The 20,779-nt window shown below is 40.6% G+C and overlaps 1 protein-coding gene across 1 annotated transcript; it reads right to left on the bottom strand.

Annotated features, from left to right (window-relative positions):
• Window positions 1–1,840: 1,840 nt before the first annotated feature.
• Window positions 1,841–20,338, bottom strand: LOC119859501 (pulmonary surfactant-associated protein D-like). Its single transcript, XM_038411710.2, has 8 exons — window positions 20,282–20,338; window positions 18,568–18,785; window positions 16,453–16,569; window positions 15,272–15,379; window positions 14,739–14,855; window positions 13,204–13,320; window positions 11,619–11,702; window positions 1,841–4,647 (listed from the first exon to the last, which is right to left on the bottom strand). Exons 2-8 carry the CDS (start codon window positions 18,767–18,769, stop codon window positions 4,271–4,273), a joined length of 1,122 nt encoding a protein of 373 aa, XP_038267638.1. The 5' UTR covers window positions 18,770–18,785; window positions 20,282–20,338; the 3' UTR covers window positions 1,841–4,270.
• Between the last annotated feature and the right edge of the window lie 441 nt (window positions 20,339–20,779).

The following is a 20,779-nucleotide window of genomic DNA, read 5'->3' as shown; positions in this document are numbered from 1 at the left end:
TCTAGGATCCCTGAATATCACTGCTTTCTCAAGGGCAGGGCCCCTATACGTCTGACATGATGAAGCATCACTGACAGTGGAGGCACAAGGTGCCAAGAAAAAAAATCCAGAACCCAACTTGCATGATGAGATGGGAGAAGTCATTACAAATATTAGTGATACCAAGCCCTAGGGAGAGAAAAAGGAGGAGGCTTAAGACACACCTTGGAGAGTGGTTACAGATGGAGGCAATCAAGCCCAGCCAGTTCACAACTTCTTACTCAACCTGTTAGCAATGAGTTCAGTGCCACCTAGAGGGGCCAAGCTGAGATGCAAGATGAGCAAAGGAAGCCACTTAGAGCCAGTCCTTTATGGTAACAAGAATCCCCAGTAACCTTACGGATGGCCAGACTAAGTGTTCTCATGCTGAGAAAGCTTGGGAGAGACTCATAGTGAATGGGTGATTCACCAGAAGTGTAAGCAAAGAGCAGCAGTGCCCTGATACAGCACTCAGGAGTGCTGGATGCCACCAGAATACCAAGGGAGCTGATAGCACCTGAAGGATCAAGATCCTGGGGGACAACAATTTAGGAGATGGTGAGTGTTGTGCCTGTGAGCCCTGAACCTACAGATTTTAGTGCCAAAGCTACAGTCTTTCCTAGCACAGAAAGATTTGAAACCAGGGAGTGTTCCTCTTTCATCCATGACTGACAGCTGGGGCCAGCTCGTGGGATAACTTGTGGAGAAGCGTGGCTCACTTGCCTGGATGGCAGCCACTGTAAGAGACTGAGGATATTTTCAGAGAAGTAGCTCACGCTTTTGGATGATGAAGATTTTGAAAGTTGGATGGACCAGGCCACTGAGGTGGTCCCAAAGTGGCAATGGAGAAAAGAGGGGGAAAGAGGATAGCAGAAAGCCATAGTGTCCTCAGAACCAGCAACTCTGGTGCCATGTACATTACCTAGTTGCCTTAGAGAGCACATAAGGAACCACAGAGTAGTGAGGACCTCTACTGCTGATTCAGGGATCTTAAATGACATCAGGAAGAAAAAAGGCCTGAGTTCCTGATGAGATTTCAGCAGTTACTTGTGAGAGTAACTCTGAAGAAGGGTATCCAGCTAGAGAGGGTGAACCAAGCCCAAATTACACAGGTGTTCAGGGGCACTCTCTTTGTTGACATCATACTCCTCAACCTACATGTGAAGAAGTTGGAGGACCCACCTGCCTTCCTGGCCCTATTTAAGGAAATCAGAGAAGAAGAGAATAGGGAGGCAGTGAAGAAGGACCCTGAATTGAAGGCCAAAGCAGTAGCTCCCAAAAATCCAGGAGAAGGAGTTACCCCTAGAGAAAAGGGAGGTAGCCATCCCACATAGCCTAATCCAACATTTGCAAATCATGTGGCTATGCCCTCAGAAAGGCAGAGAAGACCACCTCTGACTGGGGGCAACAATCCTCTGATCTGTTTGAAATGTGGGGAAACTGGGCATAAAGTTAGAAGACATACTGTGATGTTCCTCTCTGGTGTTGCCTGGACCAGTGGTCTGCTAGGCCACTCAAATCCTTGACTCTGGGAGCCAGCCTTACCCTGCTCTGCTGTGAGAACCCCCACTCCTGGGCTGTTCATGCACAGCCTCTGGCACATAAGCTGCTCCCATCTACTTGCAAGAGAATTACACTAGCCAGTATCTCCTGTCCCAGCCACAACCCTAGGAACCTCCACCTTGCAGTGTCCAGTTATGCCCACTGGATGCTGCAAGCTTACATAAATTCGTCAATTTAACAAAAAAATTGATATATACCAGGCCTGTTATCCCAAAGAGAGCCTCTGACACACTGCAAACCAAACACACTGCTTCAGGTAAAATAAACAAACAGATTTATTAACGATAAAGATAGATTTTAAGTGATTATAAGTCAAAGCATAACAAGTCAGAATTGGTCAAATGAAATAAAAGCAAAATGCATTCTAAGCTGATCTTAACACTTTCAATGTCCTTGCAAACTTAGATGCTTCTCACCACAGGCTGGCTGGTTACTTTTCAGTCAGGCTCTCCCCTTTGATCAGTGTTTCAGTCGCTTGGTGGTGGTGGTGTCTGTAGATGTACGTGGAAGAGAGAGAGCATGGCAAAATGTCTCTCCCTTTTATCATGTCCTTTCTTTCCTCTTGGCTTTGCCCCCACCCCTTCAGCATCAGGTGAACATTACCTTATCGCAGTCCCAAACTGCCCAAAGGAAGGGGGGACTCCCTCGAGGTTCTAACCGATTCTTTTGTTGCTGTCTAAGCCACTGTCCATTGTTCCTGTGAGGCTAAGCTGGGTTTGTCCCATCCATGCCCTGACAAGATGTGAATTGCATCTCTGTTCTTGGAGAGTTTTTGCATGGGCTTGCTTTAAGCCATGAGGATACTTTTTCAGCCTCATAACTATATACATGGAATTATAACCTATAAACTTACTATAGCATTACTGTAACAATTACTATATCACTATAACAATCACTATAACAACCATGCTCAGTGCATTATGAGCCTTCCGAAGACACCCAACATGACAAACTTTGCATTGGATACCACACAATCATTTTATAAAGATGAACATGGGGGTGCTCCCCCGAGATACAGAGCATCACAATGTCCTCAATTCAGGAACACAGGAGACTTCATTTGAAAGCTCCTACAAGGTTGAGTGAATCAAGGAAACACCAGAGGGGACCAGTGAAGAAGTGTACTGCGTCCCAACTGAAGAGCTACTCCAGCAAGGTTAATCTATCTGAAGCAGTGGACTACCCCAGAAAAGGAGCTGCCTAAAGACCTGGTAGGACCTGCCTCAGAAATTACAGTAAAGGTGGAAGGACACATCTTGGACAGTGTACTCTAAGTAATCATCATATTTAGCTTCCTATATGACAAGTTACTGATGTGGCACAGGTACATGCTTAGCCTAAAAGCTCAGGATAGAGTTTATGCTCTATACAACTTTTAATCTCTTTCTTTTAATTAGATATTTTTAGATTTTTAAAAAAGATTTTTTCTACTAAGTAGAACTGTGACAAATGCAGCTTCATCTGTCAAGAATTTCTATTTTATATAGAGGGAACTATTGAGAAACATAGTTATTATCTCTAAGTGTAGGACTCAGTGAGATACTGACTTTAACTTCAGACTAACCACATTAGCCAGAAAAGACATTCAGGGAGTTCTATTTGGCCTGAGAAGTCATGAGCTATTTATACCTATTAAGTCAGCTGAATTCTACATGCAGCTTTTTGCATTGCAACATAAATTTGAGAAACAGTCCTCTTCAAACGTGTAAAAGCAGAACTGGATGTACAGTTGGGTGTTGAGACAGCAGAAGGCAATCCAGTCTGTCTGTTCTGGGAAAAGGAAAAGTGTTATGAAGATATCAAAGGGAATCTCTCAGACAGGACAGAGGTTATTGGCGCTCAAATACTACTGTAATGGGGTCATTTAAGCACCTTCCTCCTTTCATATCATTCATTTTGTTTTGAGAAGATTTTCTTTGTTTCTAATTAAATTGATTTTACTGAAGTTCTTTGTGATCTGAAACTATTTGGGGAAATTCATGCAGTCAGTCATCTAATTCCATGTAAACCCTTCACACCTGAAAGTACAGTGCATACAATATTTCACTGGCAAAAAATCAAGCAACGAACAACAGTACAAAAATACGGTGGATTATATTCTTCCAGGTCACTAGGCATTTCAACAAACAGATCCAAGTTTTAACACAGATATATGTCCTTAAATAATTCCAAGTAGAGAAGCACAGAATACTTCTTAAAGTCAAATATAAGCTCTTTGGGGCTATGTCTTCCTAGTGTTTGTACAGCTCCTTGCACAATTGAACTCTGACCTAGTATGGGATGTCTCTGGAGTACAGTAATAGAAAAATAAATAATAAATGTTAACCAAGCAAGAGAATGCACTGTTCGTTAGGCATGTTCATTAGGCATACAGATGACCTCTTGTGGCCAATCAGAACAATGTCAAGTCTGTCTTGTATTTCCTAGGAGACTAATCCATCAATGTATCCTTCTGCATGGGGTTGCATCTGGGTATTTGGATTTTATCAGACTCCATACATGAAGGAAAACTGCTTTCTACTTGAACTAACATTTTTTAGCACAAAAAGCAGAATCTGATGATTTTGTTTTAAACTTTGAAATCCTATATACCTGCAAAGCCCCATTAAAAATGATAGATATTTGATTCTAACACACTACAGCATGTGTCACGTCCATCAAGTGAAGCAAAGGCAATGTGATAGGTGGTTTAAAATTCACACACAATTAGCCGTTTCTCTCCACAGGATTTGTCATTCCACTTTCCGCTTGAATAGACTTCTACACAGTCCTCAATGCCTTTGTCGTTATTTGGTTCCCCTGTTTGCCAGTTGGAATACACAATGTTTTCTCCATTTAGATACTTGAAACGACCTTCTGTCTGAATATCATTTATCCCAAGAAACACTAATTTGTTGTACAAAACAACTATCTGCTGGATGGCAGCATTCTCGGCGGCATTCTGAGGAGAAGCAAGCTGGCCTCCAGCTTGGGAACATCTTTGTTTCAGACTGTCAAAGTTGCCTTCATAGCCACTGGTCATGAATATCTTTTCACCAACAATTCTACCATTCGGGAACATTATAACTAGAAAACAAAGAGATATCTCCATATTAGACCACTAGCTAAGTATGATTTTGTGAAGTCAACAGATTTATGGGGCCAGGTGGCAGAAATCAGTTAAAGTCCATTGATTTCAATGGAGTTATATCACTTTACACCAGCTGATGATCTGAATCATGGAGTCCATCACTAAAGTATAGTGATCCTTATTGATACATGCTAAATTACAGACTAAACTCCCTTTCATCCCAACCCCAAGCCCACAGATTCTATTCCTAAGCGCCTGATCCTAGAACCACTGAAATATTCAAAGAGAGGCATTTTCTGTGAGAAGCCGAAGATTTTGGAATTCACTCCTCACCTCTTGGTCTGAATTAGCTTCTATCTGTTTTGATATTTAGGGCTTGCTGCAAATCCCCATCTGTTTTTCCAGCACAGCTCACTTCTGTTATAACCAGAAGACCTCCACCCATCTCTCCCTGACCTTCTCCCCCTTAATATCCCATTAACATCTAGATATTTCAGCATCTCACCCTGATGCCTTTATGTTTCCTTTTATATCTTTAAGTTTCTATCAGAACTGGAACTTTGCCACAATATGGTGATAAAGGCTATTCCTTCAGGATTTCTGGCAGAACCACCATTGGAAATACTAAAATGTGACAATGACAAATTATCCTCACAGTATTTCCAGACAGGACCAAAATTTGATCTGGTTTGCCAGCACCGGAATTGCTCAAAGCCTGCTATGGTGAGATTTCCAGTCCAGCGTTTGCAGACTTGAGAAAGTTTGGCTACACATCCAGGTTTTAGGTGTTTATCAAAACTGAACTCTGAACCTTTGGAGGTTTCTCCATCACTATCCTGGGATGTATTCATAACAAGATATATGAAGAGCATCTGTTAAATACTCTGGCTATATTTTTAACTTGTCACATCTAACTAGGAGAGCACCCTACAATAAAAGACCATACAAAAAAGTAAGTCAGCATGATAAGTGCAGTACTTAGCAGCCACTGCATACAAATCATGGAGCACACTGCTGACTCAGTAGCACTTCAGAAGCCAGGACGAAAGCACTGAAAACTTTTACAGCCTGTAATTTAGCACCTTCTCCGCAGAGCTGGAAGAACATAGACATTCATCTGGGCCGGTGGTGCTCTGCGAGGGTTTGTATGCACTTGACGATGCACAGTCTTAGGCATCAGTGTAAATCAAGCCTACAGGCACCCATCAGGACATCAGATTGCAATAACTTGTCTTGGACAGTGTTCCGACATGCAGCTTTCATTATTAAATGTAACATCTTAATGGCTCTTGCTGTTAAAATGGCATCATCACCAATTAATATCACTTCAGGACAGTAACACCATGATGCTAAACTCCTGCCTCCACCATGACAACCCACAAGCTTTGCATTCATTGGTGAAAGGACTGAAAATGCACTGGTGAAGAAAAAGTCCCTCTACAACTCCTCCCTTTTTAAACTTGCGCACGCGTGCACACCCACCCACCTGGCATAAGGCCACAATACATCGATTTAATTTTCCAGACAAATGTTATCACTTTTAATAATCTCCCCACACCATTGCGAGCCCAGAGGACAGTTTTTCTCTTTATTTCTGCTAAGTTTCTCAAATGTTTTTTGCTGGGTGGGCCAAATGTTAGGACAGAAGTTATCTTGTAGACACCGATTCTCCCATTTGTAATAGCTCACCCTGCCTCCCTGCCATTATTAGTAACATGGGCCTCTTTCACTCCTCTGTGACAGCAGAAAATCCCTGCACCAGCTACGGCAATTGTTAACATTAGGCAAGTGTTTTATGCCTATTTTGCTGTTCTGAATGTGGTTTAGCAGCTGGAAATAAAAAGGAGGAGCCAGCACCATGTGACAAGTCAACTCTCTACAAACCAGCAGGAGCTGCTGCATGGACTTCTGTTTCAGAAATAGAGATTATCTACCTGTAACGAGAGGTTCTTCAAGAGGTGTGGTCCCTATCTGTATTCCACATGTGCACCATAAATCTGAGACTGGAAAAATCCTGCAAGACGTGTCCATTGGTACTGTTGTGCCCTGGAGTTCCTTGTATTCAGTAGCAACGGTTTAGGGGGAGGTGTGTACTGATTGCTTCCCCACTTTCTCCTCTACTGAGAATCCAGTCATGATCCAAAGAAGATGGAAAAGAGGGCAGGTAGTGGAACACACTGATCATTTGGTCAGTGGTTTAAAGGGTGGCCTGGTAAGTACCAAGAGTACAAGATTGAGGTCCCACAATGGTGTCAGATTCACTACCGTGGAGGGTCCTAGTGAGACCCTTCAGGAATCTAAAAAAACAACAAGGCGTCCTAGTGGCATCTTATAGACTAACATATTTATTTGGGCATAAGCTTTCGTGGGCTAAAACCCACTTCATCAGATGCATGGAGTGGAAAATACAGTAGGAAGATATATATAGCAGTACATGAAAAAATGGGAGTTGCCTTACCCAGTGGACAGTCGAGACAAATCAGTTAAAGTGGGCTATTATCAACAGGATGAAAAATCACTTTTGTAGTGGTATTAAGGGTGGCTTATTTCAAACAATTAACAAGAAGGTGTGAGTAACAGTAGGGGCAAATTAGCATAGGGAGATTAGTTTTTTTTTAGTTCTTGTAGTGACTCATCCACTCCCAGTCTTTATTCAGGCCTAATTTGATGGTGTCCAGTTTGCAAATTAATCCCAGTTCTGCAGTTTCTCGTTGGAGCCTGTTTTTGAAGTTTTTTTGTTGAAGAATTGCCACTTTTAGGTCTGTTATTGAGTGTCCAGAGAGGTTGAGGTGCTTTCTGACTGGTTTTTGAATGTTATAATTCTTGACTTCTGATTTGTGTCCATTTATTCTTTTACATAGAGACTGTCCATTTTAGCCAATGTACATGGCAGAGAACAGAGTAGCTCTCTTCCCCAGGGTGGAAGATATTGACTGATGCTAGGAGGGCTTGCAGATAGCTAATGGAAAAGGCCCGATGTCTTGAGAGTGAGGAGATAGTTAAAAACGCTGGAATACCTACTGTCTCTGGCCACAACTAGTTTTGTTGTGCCAAGGTAGAGAAATGCCTCAATTTAGCTAGAGAACATTTGTGATGGAGTCTTTTCAATTGTGATTAAGAACCGTTTGAAGAGTCTCCGAAGAACAATGTTCTAGGTCCAGCACCCATACAAATACCAGGCCAAGAGGTGAAGAGAGATCAAGCTGGGATGTCTGATCCCACCATTCTCCTGAGTTAGCAGATCTGGGAAGGACTGAATGCTAATGAAAGGATGGACTGACATTTGCTGGAGGTCCTTGAAACCAGAATTGCCTGGGCCAGCTGGGTACCAGCAGGTGCTGATCTTGCAGTTTATTAGTCAGAGCTCAAATTGGTACAGACAGATCCTTGCCTATGTGTGTCTTACCCTTGCGGTCAGCAGGTTTAGATGGACCTAAGTCTTTAAGACCTGAGTACAAGGACTCACCTAATTTAGAAGGAGTCAGGGAGAGATTCCTTCCTATGGGACCAGATCTGGAAGGGGATCTGCTCCAGTGTTAGTGAGAGTGCCCCTTATTCTCATGAAAGGCCCTAGATAATGGGTCCTTGGACTTAACAGTTTTGGCCTCCATTCTGGAGCTCATGATTAGAGAGGAACTACTCGTGGACTGAGGCCAACATATGAGGGTGGGGGGAATCTGCCTGGTTCTGATTAGGGTCTCATGGCTTTCTCCATGAGGTACTTCCTGAGTCAAAACTCTCATCTATCTCAGATTCAAGGAGGGAAGGAGCTGCAGATACTGCGCTTGGTGGAGATGAGTCTCCCTAAGCCAGTATGAGCCGCCAATGTGATGCAGCCTTGAAAAAGGCTAAAGCAGTTCTACGATGCATCAGGCAAGGTATTTCCAGTAGGGACAGGCAAGCGTTACTACCCTTATATAAGGCACTGGTGAGACCTCATCTGGAATACTGTGTGCAGTTCTGGTCTCCCATGGTTAAGAAAGATTAATTCAAACTGGAAAAGGTGCAAAGATGGGTTAGTCGGATGATCAGATGAGTGGAGAGAAGAATCAAAGAGCTTGGCTTGGTTAGCCAGACCAAACAATAGCTGAGGGGAAATATGATGGCACTCTCTAAATACATCAGAGGGATAAGAGGAGTTATTTAAGTTAAGTGCCAAAGTGAACACAAGAACAAATGTATATAAACTGGCCATCAACAAGGTAAGGCTTGAAATTAGACAAAGATTTCTAAGCATCAGAGAAGTGAAGTTCTGGAACAGCCTTCCAAGGGGAGCAGTGGGGCCAAAAAAACCCCTAACTGATTCAAAACTGAGCTTGGTAAGTATATGGAGGGACTGAGACTGCCTTTAATGGCATGTAGCTGACCTGTGACTGCTGGCAGAAAATATCTCCAATGGCCGGTGATGGGACACTAGAAGGAGAGGGTTCTGAGTCACTAGAGAGAATTCTTTCCCAGGTGGGTCATGCTCACATGCTCAGGGTCTAACTGATCACCATATCTGGGGTTAGAAAGGAATTTTTCCCCAGATCAGATTGGCAGAGACCCTGGGTTTCCCCTCGTTTCTCTGCAGCATGGGGCATGGGTCACTTACAGGTTTAAACTAGAGTAAGTGGCAGATTCTCTGTAACTTGAAGTCTTTAAATCATGATTTGAGGACTTCAGTAATGCAGCCAGATGTTACAGATCTATTTCAGGAGTAGGTGAGTTTCTGTGGCCTGCAATGTGCAGGAGGTCAGACTAGATTATCCTGATGATCCCTTCTGGCCTTCAAATCTATGAGTAGGGTCCTACCAAATTCACAGTTATGAAAAATGCAGCACAGACCATGAAATCTAGTCTCCACCTATGAAATCTGGTGGTTTGTGTGCTTTTACCATGTACTACACAGATTTCACAGGAGAGACCGGTGTTTCACAAATTGGTAGTCCTGACCCAAAAGGGAGTTGCAGGGGGGGTGACAATGCTAATTTAGGGGGGTTGTAGCATTGTCACCCTTACTTTGATGCTGCCTTCAAAGCTGGGTGGCTAGAGAGTGGCAACTGGTGGCCGGGTGCCCAGCTCTACAGGCAGCAGTGCAGAAGGGTGGCAATACCATACCATGCCATCCTTACTTCTGTGCTGCTGCTGGCAGCGGCTCTCGGAGATGGGCTCTCAGCCAGCAGCCACCACTCTCCAGCAGCCCAGCTCTGAAGGCAGCGCCGCTGCCTGCAGCAGCGCAGAAGTAAGGGCAGCAGTACCACCCCCCTCCAATAACCTTGCAACCCCCCCACAACTCCTTTTTGGATCAGGATCCCTACAAATACAACACCTTAACATTTCAGATTTAAATACCTGAAATCATGAAATTTATGATTTTTTAAATGCTATGACATAAAATTGACTAAAGTGGACTGTGAATTTGGTAGGGCCCTATCAGTGAGTCAAGGCAGCACTGGTGCTCATCACTGACCAAGAAAGAGAGCGTGCAGGATAGACACTTGTTAAACTCCAGAACTCTAGGCATAGCCCTTCTCTGAAAGGGGAGAGAGAGGAAGGGTCCCCAAGGCAGGGAAAACTAATCTACATTAACTATAAAGAGACTACTAAAAATGCCAGACTAACAACTCTATACAATTATATTTACAGATTGTGCAAAGATATCATCAGACACAGAGAACTCCACTCTGGCCATGCAGTGAGAAGAAGGAACTGGAGAGGCGAGTCAGTCTCAATTGCCCCTTTTTGTCTTGGTATGGAGCACGAGGAGCTCCAGAGCACAGACACAGCTTAACAGGCATTACTGACAAGCTTTTCAGGTCTCAAGCACATGATGCACATCTGAGGTGTGGACTACACATAGGACTCAGTACTCAAAGAAAAAATGCTGGTTTAAATGGTCTCAGGCTAGCCAAACACACACTGGTGGATTCAATTAGCAAACACATGATTTGCAGAGGATTCTAGTTTTTGGAGTTAATTACTAGAGCTGGACAGAGAAAGGTTTCCCAGAGGATTTCATTATTTCAAATTTTGGCTTCACTCTGATTCAGAACAAAACCTCAAAATTTCCAAATTCTCCCCAAAGGGGAATGGAGTCCAGGCTCAGGAGGTACTCAGCCTACCAGGCTGCCCTGGAGCTGTGGACGCTGGAAGCCCTATACTCCACAGTTCCAGGGTAGCCCACCATGGGAATCCAGGCTGCCGAGGAGCCATGAGCTTGGCAGTCAGGACTCCAAGGGCTTCCAAGCTTCCAACTCCCTGTGACCTCACCAGCAGGGTTGCTGAGGAGTCAGGTGGGTGAGCTGGCAGGAAACTAGGCAGGTTTGGTTCTATCAGAACCTCATTGAAAAGTAAAAAGTTTTTGATTTCAATGAATGAGCAAAGTCCAATAAAAGAAGGTTTCACTGGAATATTTCTGACCAACTCTATTAATTACCTTGGTATTAGGCCTGGCCTATATACAAAGATGTACCAGTTTAACTAAAGGTGTACTTTTAAACCAGTTTAGTTAAACAAGCACAAAGCCCTGTGTAGACATTAATTTGATTTAAAGCTGGCTTAGTCAGCTGTATTTGATTCCTTGATGATTTAAGCTTAAATTGATATAATCCATTGTATAATCAATTTGAGAGTGTTCACACAGGAGTTTTCACCATTTAATGGAAGTGGCACAACTTGTATGCGAAGAACAGCCCTTTTCCTGATCTTGTGAGGAGACCAGTGCTTACTGAGAGATGCACCGTGCCTGTAACTGGATTCAGTGAGATCAGAGGGTACTTGGGATCACTCCAGAGAGTTCATCCCTCATTGGATTGGGCCTTTTTATTGTCTTTGGGGCAGAGAAAGTGCTCTGCTCTATATTTTATAAAGCATCACATAAGTCTGAGGCATTGTTTAATGCATCAGACTACAAATCAGAAGACTTAAAAGGGATCAGAGCTAAAATTGTGTTGAAAGGCACCATCCTACTACAGCATCATCTTACCTTTTTTGTACTTGGAGAAACTGCTTTGCAGAGCTCTCAGCTGCCCTTCCAAAGTACTTACTTGTCTTTTAAGGAGATTGATTTCTGAATACAGAAGGTTGCATTAATCTTAATGTTACAACTAATAAGCAATATAGACAAATAACAGCAGACCTGTAGTTTCTACTCTAGATGTCTTGGTTATGATCTAAACCTCTATATGTTCAGGTTACAGATCTAAACCTGGCTTGCCTAGCTTTTTTAAGTGATAAGAATTACACAGGATGTGTGGATGTGTTTATCCATAACTGGAAGGAAAGATTGCATCAGTTCTACTTACTCCTTCTGTTTAAGGACAGGCCTGGACTAAACATCGTTCTACTATCCACACATACAGTGCTTGGGGAACCCAAGTCTGTAGATATATCACTTTCTGAGGGCTGGTCTACACTGCCATAGTAAATTGATCTAACTTACACAACTTCAGTTATGTCAATAACTGGTAAGTGTAGACATGCCCTGAGTGCCCAGACTGGTCTTCCTGGTCTACATAATGCTAAAAATGCTTTCCCCACTGCTGCTATATCTCTGAGATGTGTCATTTTGCAAAGTAAACAATTAGGTGGAGTTGGAGGATGGTGTTTTGAAGTTGTAGAAGGGTGGATGCGGGGGGGAGGGCACTTCTAAATGGTACCCTGGGGACTGGTTCACAAATTGTTATGAAGTTGGACATGCTGGTTTTACTTTATCTACATATGAAGTATTATCTAGATCTCAATATATTTATCTAGATAATTTACATACACACATGCAAACACTCTGTAAAAGACAGTCTGCATCTTGGGATAGTGCAATATTTTGATTCTCTCATTAATTTCACCATAATCTCATTTTAGCAAGTTACCAAAAGCGATATCCAACACCCGCCCTGGGGTTAATGTCTGTGTTAGAGAGGTAGAAAATAATGGATAGTTAAGCTCTAGTGAAGTGTTTTATCATTTGTTCTAAAGTAAGAAGCTCCTTGACCCTCCCCCTTCAATCTAAAGATTAAAATATTCTACAGCGAGCTATATCCATAAATATACTGGATTCCTCATGAAAATTTTGAGGTATTTTTTCTGAGGCAGAAAAGAGCCAGAAAGGAAGCAGTTATTTTTTAAATTATTGTTGAAAATATAAATTCATCATACAGAGGAAGATTTTGTAATCACTAGAATGGGTTTACTACTCTGTGATGTGGAAAAACATATTTTTAGGATTTGAAATCTTGGCTCCATTATGTAAGTAGGAGTTTTGTCATTGTCTTCAGTGGGACCAGGATTCTATCCATGAAACAAACAACTGATATATAATTTATAAAATACTACTGATTAATCTTATATTTCATAGTCATATTTTGATCTTTATATTTAGGTAATGTCTTTCATTTTGCAGGTGAACCTGCACATGTAAATTGAATATACATATTTTTTCCCCAGATGGAGCTTACTTGAGCTCACTTGTGGATGTGGGACAGAAAGTAGTCTAAAATTCATTAGCACACAGCAACAGAGAAAACCTTTAAATCCCTTCCCCAGCAAACAAACAAACCCATTGCTCTACTTACCTGATAGTCCACTGTCTCCCCTTGTTCCTTTTTCACCTACTGAACCTTTATCACCTTTTAGCCCAGAAGAACCAATTTGCCCTTTGGGGCCCTGTAAACCTGAGCTTCCTTGTAACCCTATTGTTAGAACAAGTGAAACAGATACAAAAAGAACAAATTAATCTGCAGGTAGTTTTCTAATTTCATCTATAAAATAATGGGCATTTACACACCGTCTTTCCTCTAAAAATCTCATATTTTACCAACAATCCATCGATTTAGCCTTGATGCCATCTTTGAACTAAGTAGTAGTATACCCATTTTGCAAATGAAGTAACAGACCCAGAGAGGTCAACCATATTGGCCAAAGCCACTAGGTGAAACAGTAGCAGGGCTAGGTATAGAACCCAGGTGTCCTGACATGCAGTCCTCTGCTGTAATAAATGGATAACCATGCCCTCACATATTTTTATTTATCTGAAAACTTGCTGCTAATCTTGGACAAATTACAACTTCCACCGGTCGTGCCCCAATTTCTTCATTTGTAAAATATGGATAATCACCCCAAAGGCTGAGACATGCCTTCAGAACTGATTAATATTTGTAAAGCGTTTTGAAAATGCAAAGCACGAAATCACTATTAAGAATTATAATCACAGTCATGACATATATGCACTTTGCCATTTGCTTGATAATATTCTGCCTGAGCCACAATGGCACAGTAAAACGTGAAGAGTGCATCTAATAATGGTAGATGTAACTCCACCATCTAATACCCATTAAGTTTAAATGATGAATATCAGATTACTTAGGCATACTAGACTCTCTTATCAAAGATAAGGCAATTTTATTTAGACTTAAATAATTCTGACATCATGTAGAGATTGCAGGTAAATACAAACAGAGGTTCTGTTAAGCAATTCATGTACTGTGGGGTGATGAAACTAGTTTAGATAAGATATGTCCTTATTTGAACTCAAATTAAGGACTTGTTTACTGACAGGAAAGTTAGTTTAACTTTCCAGGAATGCTTATTTTTGTACTTTTAACTACAGTAAGGGCTTGTGTACACAGGGAAATTGACCAACATAGCTACAGTGCTATATATTTATTCCACTATTATTATGCCAGCCAATTTTCATGTGTAGAATAAGCTCTAACTGGCACTGGTTAAACATGAAAACACTGAAATACTGAAATTTGAAAAAAAAAAAAAAGCAAGCTATTCACTCAGTAGTTTTCAATCGGTTAGAACTAAGAATTCCCATGAATTTCATTAGAGAGGCTTTTTTTCCAAGAGCTGATTCCTGATTTCTAGAGCAAAGAAGATTTGATTATGCTTCAGATAAGTGTACAGTCTTTGGCTTTGTATTTAACTAAATGGAATCTTGAACCCTTTCAACTTGTGTCCTTCACTATCTCCTAAGTCTATGGGACAAGTTCTCGGCTGGTGCAAATGGAGGCAACAGAGCTGTGGCAATTTGCAGTAGCTGAGAAATTGTTAAATTGGAAGCAAACTTTGCAATGCAGAATTCAAGCCTGTCTACATCACTTACCTCTGTCTCCTTTGTCTCCTTTTGCTCCCTTTTCACCTACTGAACCTTTGTCCCCTTTTGGTCCAGGGAAGCCTGTGATTCCTGGCTGCCCCTTTGAACCTGTAGTTCCTGGCAGGCCTAGGGAGTGATGAAGGGAATGAGAAGTACAAAACCAGCCATTTTATTATCAGGTGTTTTTTATTACAGTGAGTATCCCGGTGGGAATAATTCTGGGCTTTGCCAGTTACTTGATGATAGACTCTGAGTGAATGCAAAGGGAGACTTGAGGAGTGTGTGAATTTTGAAATCTAGCACCATCATGTAATAGATTATAAATATCAGGGAAAATTCCAACTACTTTTTGGTGCACAGTCATCAAACTATCCCATCAAAGCCAGATGATTCAATTGTATAATTCCCACACCATATAGAAATTAGAGAACATTAACGAAAATTGCACATGTCCAACCCACAATGATCTATTTCCAAATTCAGCACTATTCGATTGGAAACAATCACTGAAGTGTGCAGTACAGTCTAATGACACCACTTACCTGTCTCCCCTTTTACTCCTTTTTCACCTGGTGAACCCTTATCCCCTTTTGGCCCAGAAGGGCCCGCATTGCCTGGATTACCCTTCAAACCTGGGACTCCTTGAAATCCTGATGAAACAGGGTGAAAAGGAAATACATGACATGTGTGTTTACATTATAACCCTATTAAAACTACTGTCCCTGCTTGGAAAGAGCCTTTTTTTAAATAATGCCTGACTGGTTGCAACTTTGTGTGTGTGGGCAACAAATTGAGCTGAATAGGTTGCGAGTTACTAACCTGGAATGTGATAACATACAATCAGTAGTCAATTCAATAATGAAAATTAGATTACTCTTTTTGGTGAAAAATCCAGGGAAAGGGAGTTCTGTTTGAAATTAGAGAATTATGACAAAGTTAAAATCTATTTTAAAGAGTTCTGTTCATCTGAATTCTGAGTATGCAAAGTAATTTTTATTCATTTTTTAAAATGCTATAAACTAAAAATAGGAAAGCCCTGTTTGGTAGGACCCATATGAAATGTTTGCAATTAAACAATATGAAACTCATTTGATAACCTCTATAAAGATGAACGCAAAACTAAGACCAGGTTCACTGAAAAGTTCAAAAAATTTCACATGTACCTAGATTAGTACTGAATGAACATGCCCTAGCCTCCTTTATAGTTTTGTTTGAAAATCATGTGAAATTTGCAATTTTGTTACAAAACTGGTTGAAATTCAAAGTAAAATATTTTTGGATGAAAAGGTACAAGGATCAAGGCTAGATAAATGCTTTGTTCAAACTCCTGTGAAGCTAAGCCACTGGTCTTTACACAGTTTTGCTATTAGGCCCAAACTAAGTCCTACATCCAAACTTGATGGTGTAGGCTCATCTCTACTATCAGGAGATTTTCTCTATCCCCTGGGGCAGTATATGATTGTTCCAATGCTGTATACATAAATATATTTGCATATTTAACCTAAATTTTACTTTTGTTCAGTTTTTATCCCAATAATAGTAGTTATAAACCCTTAGATCATGTATCATAGATACTTGAAGGTCCACCGTTAAGATTAATTTAGTTGGAGTAAACATGCTTACTTTCAGTTCTGCTTAATTCCAGTTCTTTTAAGCTTTTTCCAGATGGTTAGTAGCTAGTGATCACATTAACCTCCCCAATCAAAATAATCATAGCTCTTACCTCTAGCTCCAATATCCCCTTTTGTGCCTTTTTCTCCTGGTGAGCCCTTCCCTCCTACTAATCCAGCAGGGCCCATCTTTCCTGGGGGACCTTGTGACCCCTTTAATCCTTGTAATCCTAGCATTGGGTCAAAAGAAAAATAATAGATTTGAAAAAGAAAAAAGTGAGTGAGCTGCAAGAGGTTTGCAGATGAATAGGATAACGTTTGTTAAATTAGGGCCAAATTCTGCTTGCAATTCATGTGCAATTCATCAGGGTGTAAATCAGGTAACAACCTGCTCCTTGTAATCTAATCATAAAATATAAAGTCTAGTGAGTTGCTATGGTCGTGATTGAATTGCAATGTTAGTATCAGTCCATTAACTGTCCACCTCTTCCAACATGTCAAGATGGTTTAATGATTTATTTTGGATTAAAATAATTGTGATAGCAAATGGAAGACATGTTGAGAAGGGTGCTCCTGGGGCAAGAGTGAAGATATGTAACAGAAATCAATATTGTGTGAATCAAGGAAGAGAATATTCTCCTGTGTGTTTAATTAATCAGTGGTGTAGACCTGAGCAAATATAATGAGGAATTATTGGTTTTATATTCTTGAACATAACACACACCAATCTGTGCCCACTTTTATTTATGTATTCATGAAATTTGCGTTTTTATTCACAAAAATGGAAGAGGAGAGCAAAACCATTCCAAATACCACCATGAATATATATTTGCAAGAGCATTCACAATGGAAAGGCTCCTTGGACTACTTTGGACAGCTCTTTTCATTATTCACACAATAGATTCAGTAAACAATTCAGAATGTTCAAGGATAATTTGTGGACAAAAAGAGGGGAGTAAGGGTGATTTCTGTTTGGAAAAGAAAACCAGGGGACTTGCAGGAATAAACAAGCCATGCAAAATAATACCAAATACTCAGAGACAAGTCTGCAAATAAAATTTCACAAAACTATTCAGCGAGCAATTGCAAAGAATGAGCTAATGTACAAAAATGATGAACTGTTTGTAGACAACGTACAAAAAGGAATAAAGACTAAATTGTTCAGATACATTATTCACAATGAATAATATGACAGGTTCTTTAGGTACCTACTATAAATTAATTAACTCCCTTTTTATAATTTGTAGCCAAATGCAATATTATTGAATGAGAAAGTAATCCTTCAATGTAAACCTCTATATGGGAAATCTTTGTTAGTCCTGTAAAGCCAGGTTTTTTTCTAGCGTGTATTCTGGGATTTATATTAGGAATTAAGTAATTGTGCAAACTAAGAGTAATACCCTACAACATATCTTGATGGAGCTCTTGCTAAACAGAATTGCTCTGAGGTAAGGGGCAGGTAGAAAGGAAAGTGTTTTTATTGTAGCAAAGTTATTTTAAATATGCAGGGTAAATAAAGCTACTCTGAAAAGAAATACCACAGTCAAGTTCTCTGCTTTATTTTACTGTGGGAACTCTCTCACCCAAAAGAGTATTTACCCATGTGAGTGGTTCCACTGAAGTCCAAGCGTTCACTGAAGTGAACCTAGCCCCAATTGAATGCTTACATTCAGCATGCATATTTACCCTTGTTTGACCCTCTGTCATCCTCAAACTTCTGGATATTTTTGGGAAAGAAAATTTAGACAATTTTCACAGGGTGGTTTTTTTTTGAGCCAATATAGAGCTAGTCTACATTTATTTTTATATTTTGATTTTTTTAAAAACTGGGGAAAATTACATTTTAAAAATCTGTTTCTAAGCCATGTCTAGCAGTAACAACTTTCAATCACTACCAACCCAAGCCAGATATCAAATTGATGATCCAGAGATCAAAGGTTCTATAGCACTTCATCTACCTCAGAGGCATCCAGTCCTATATAATAAGAGGTTTCATTTTGAATATGAACAATACTGTCACCTCTATCCCAGCCTTCAGTAATTACCAGTAGGAACATAAAGACCTTCAGGTTTTACATATCATATGATTAGCTGCATCTTTTTGTACAAGTTTTGCAGAGCTAAATGGTTTGTAGGAAGCATCTTTTTAATGAGAAACAGTTGGAAAAAAAATACCAGACTGACATGTGAATAGTAAGCATAACATTAGAAAGTAAATACTTCAATACCTTGACTTCCTTTTTCTCCTTTAGGGCCTTCCTTCCCATCTCTTCCATCTCTGCCTGGTAATCCGTTCTGAGCAGGTCCACATATAACTACTGCACATACATTTGAATCCCATTTTTGAACCGTCTGGCTTGGAGTTGCAGTGGATTTTTTCAACAGAGATATTCCCAGGGCAAAAGTGATCAGTGTTGGAAGCAGCAGCATTGTTCAGGCGTCTGATCTGTTGAAAAAAAAAAAATCACAAGAGTTACCCGAAGAGCATTTTGACTCCATGTAATTAGTTTATATTTTGTAGTGCAAACTGATTAAACAAAGAAATGCTCAATGCCTTCATTCCAGTTCAGTTATCCTGGTTCATCATTATTTTACATAAAGCATCAGTGCTCATGGAAAACACTTTATTAAATTCTGGACAGATCTTAATAAAACTTTTTAAATTTGTCCTTTGTTAAATTATTCACCATGCAAAATCAGAATGAGCTAAATGTAAGTCCCATCATGCCATACACTATTTAAGTGTTTGCAAACACTTGGGCCCTGATTCTGTTCCTTATCCCACATGGACGGGCGCCTATGTGGTTCCTCACTGCAGACATTGGGGCTTCAGGTAGGTGAGAGGTTCTCCTGTGCAGAATATATTTGCTGGAGCAGGCCATAATTCTTAAGATTTAAGTGAGCAGAGCAACTGCTTTTCTAGCGAGTGAACTGGGTTGAGCCCTGCTCAGGTGCACTGTGCATGCTGGGGAAGTGGGCACACAGGCTGGACAGGATTGCTGTCCTTGTAATTCAGGACACAACTGCAGTCTGGGTCACACATATGTTGGTGGGGGCACGGGCTGCTTTGGAGGATTTAGGAAAGGGTCAGAGTCATGGCTCTTTCCCCCCACATCAGCCAGCAGAAAGGGTCCTAAGGAGCACAAGGTGCACCCTATTCAAAGGTAGCTCAGCAACCATAGTTACCCTGTTAACCTTGCATAATGACAGGTTTCAGAGTAGCAGCCGTGTTAGTCTGTATTCGCAAAAGTGAGCTGTAGCTCACGAAAGCTTATGCTCAAATAAATTTGTTAGTCTCTAAGGTGCCACAAGTACTTTCTTTCCTGTTAACCTTGCATCAATTGTGCCTGTTAAAACATAATGGCTTCAAGGATCTCCTGCTGAGCCACTACCCTTTAAAAAGGTTGGGCCATAAAGTGACAATTGAAGCCTTAAAATCCAGGGATTGATGGTTAACATACTGGATTTCTCCCTTTTTGCAAAATACCAAGTTACAGAAGAACATCAGATGAGATCAAAGATTTGATTTGTTCAGAAAGGCACTGCACTAAAAGTCAGCTGACAAACTCATTGTATTTTAGTATTTGGCAGCCCAGAAATTAACAAACATACCAGAACTTGCTTCTATTGTACATACATTTCACCCAAGCGTGAAAAGGGTTAGCTAAGCACTGACAGGTTTCTCTGAAAAATCAAACCTAGAAGTACACCATCTGTTTAATAAGCAAGAGATGCATTACTCAAATTCATTTAATACAATGCCACCTGCTATATTAAATGTCAACCTCATATATTGTAGAAGTATTCAGAGAGTCACATAATATTCCATAAATAATATTTTAAAATAAACTCAAAATATAAATTTTGCTACATGCTGAATGCAACTTAATCATTAAAGGACTGAATTAAAAGTTATAGCATTGATGATATCCAGTCACTTACTCTGTAATTTCTGGTGCTCTACAGAAGCATTACAGGAATGCTTTAATAAGAGTTCAACTCTCTATTTATATGGTATGCATTGAGTAACATGACATCCGGTTTCTCACCCATATCACATTCCAGTAAACAGCAGTTTTAGTTTTGCTAAAGAACATTTCAACATTTTAGTTTATCTTGAAATGCTGGTGACAGGGAAGGCCAGGTACAAGAAAGGGATTTCCCACAAATGCAAAACAAATGGAAGGAGAACTGATCTGCCCTAAGAGACTGCAGGACAGAATCCAAGCACATACAGTAATCTGACCTCTCAAATATTTGGCAATCTTGGAAAAAGTGTTTACAATTTATAGCTCACAGTTTAAGCCTGTGCAAACTGCACATGCTGGGCATGATCAAAAGGCCAAGGAAATTGACAGGCTGTGGATCAGGGTCATACAGGGGATAACCTGGATCTCACTAAATTTAGCAGTGTGACAGGGGGCTTCTACTCACTGCAGG

Source organism: Dermochelys coriacea, chromosome 7, assembly GCF_009764565.3.
Source record: "Dermochelys coriacea isolate rDerCor1 chromosome 7, rDerCor1.pri.v4, whole genome shotgun sequence".
Classification (NCBI taxonomy): domain Eukaryota; kingdom Metazoa; phylum Chordata; order Testudines; family Dermochelyidae; genus Dermochelys; species Dermochelys coriacea.
This window is presented reverse-complemented; position numbering and strand designations above follow the sequence as displayed.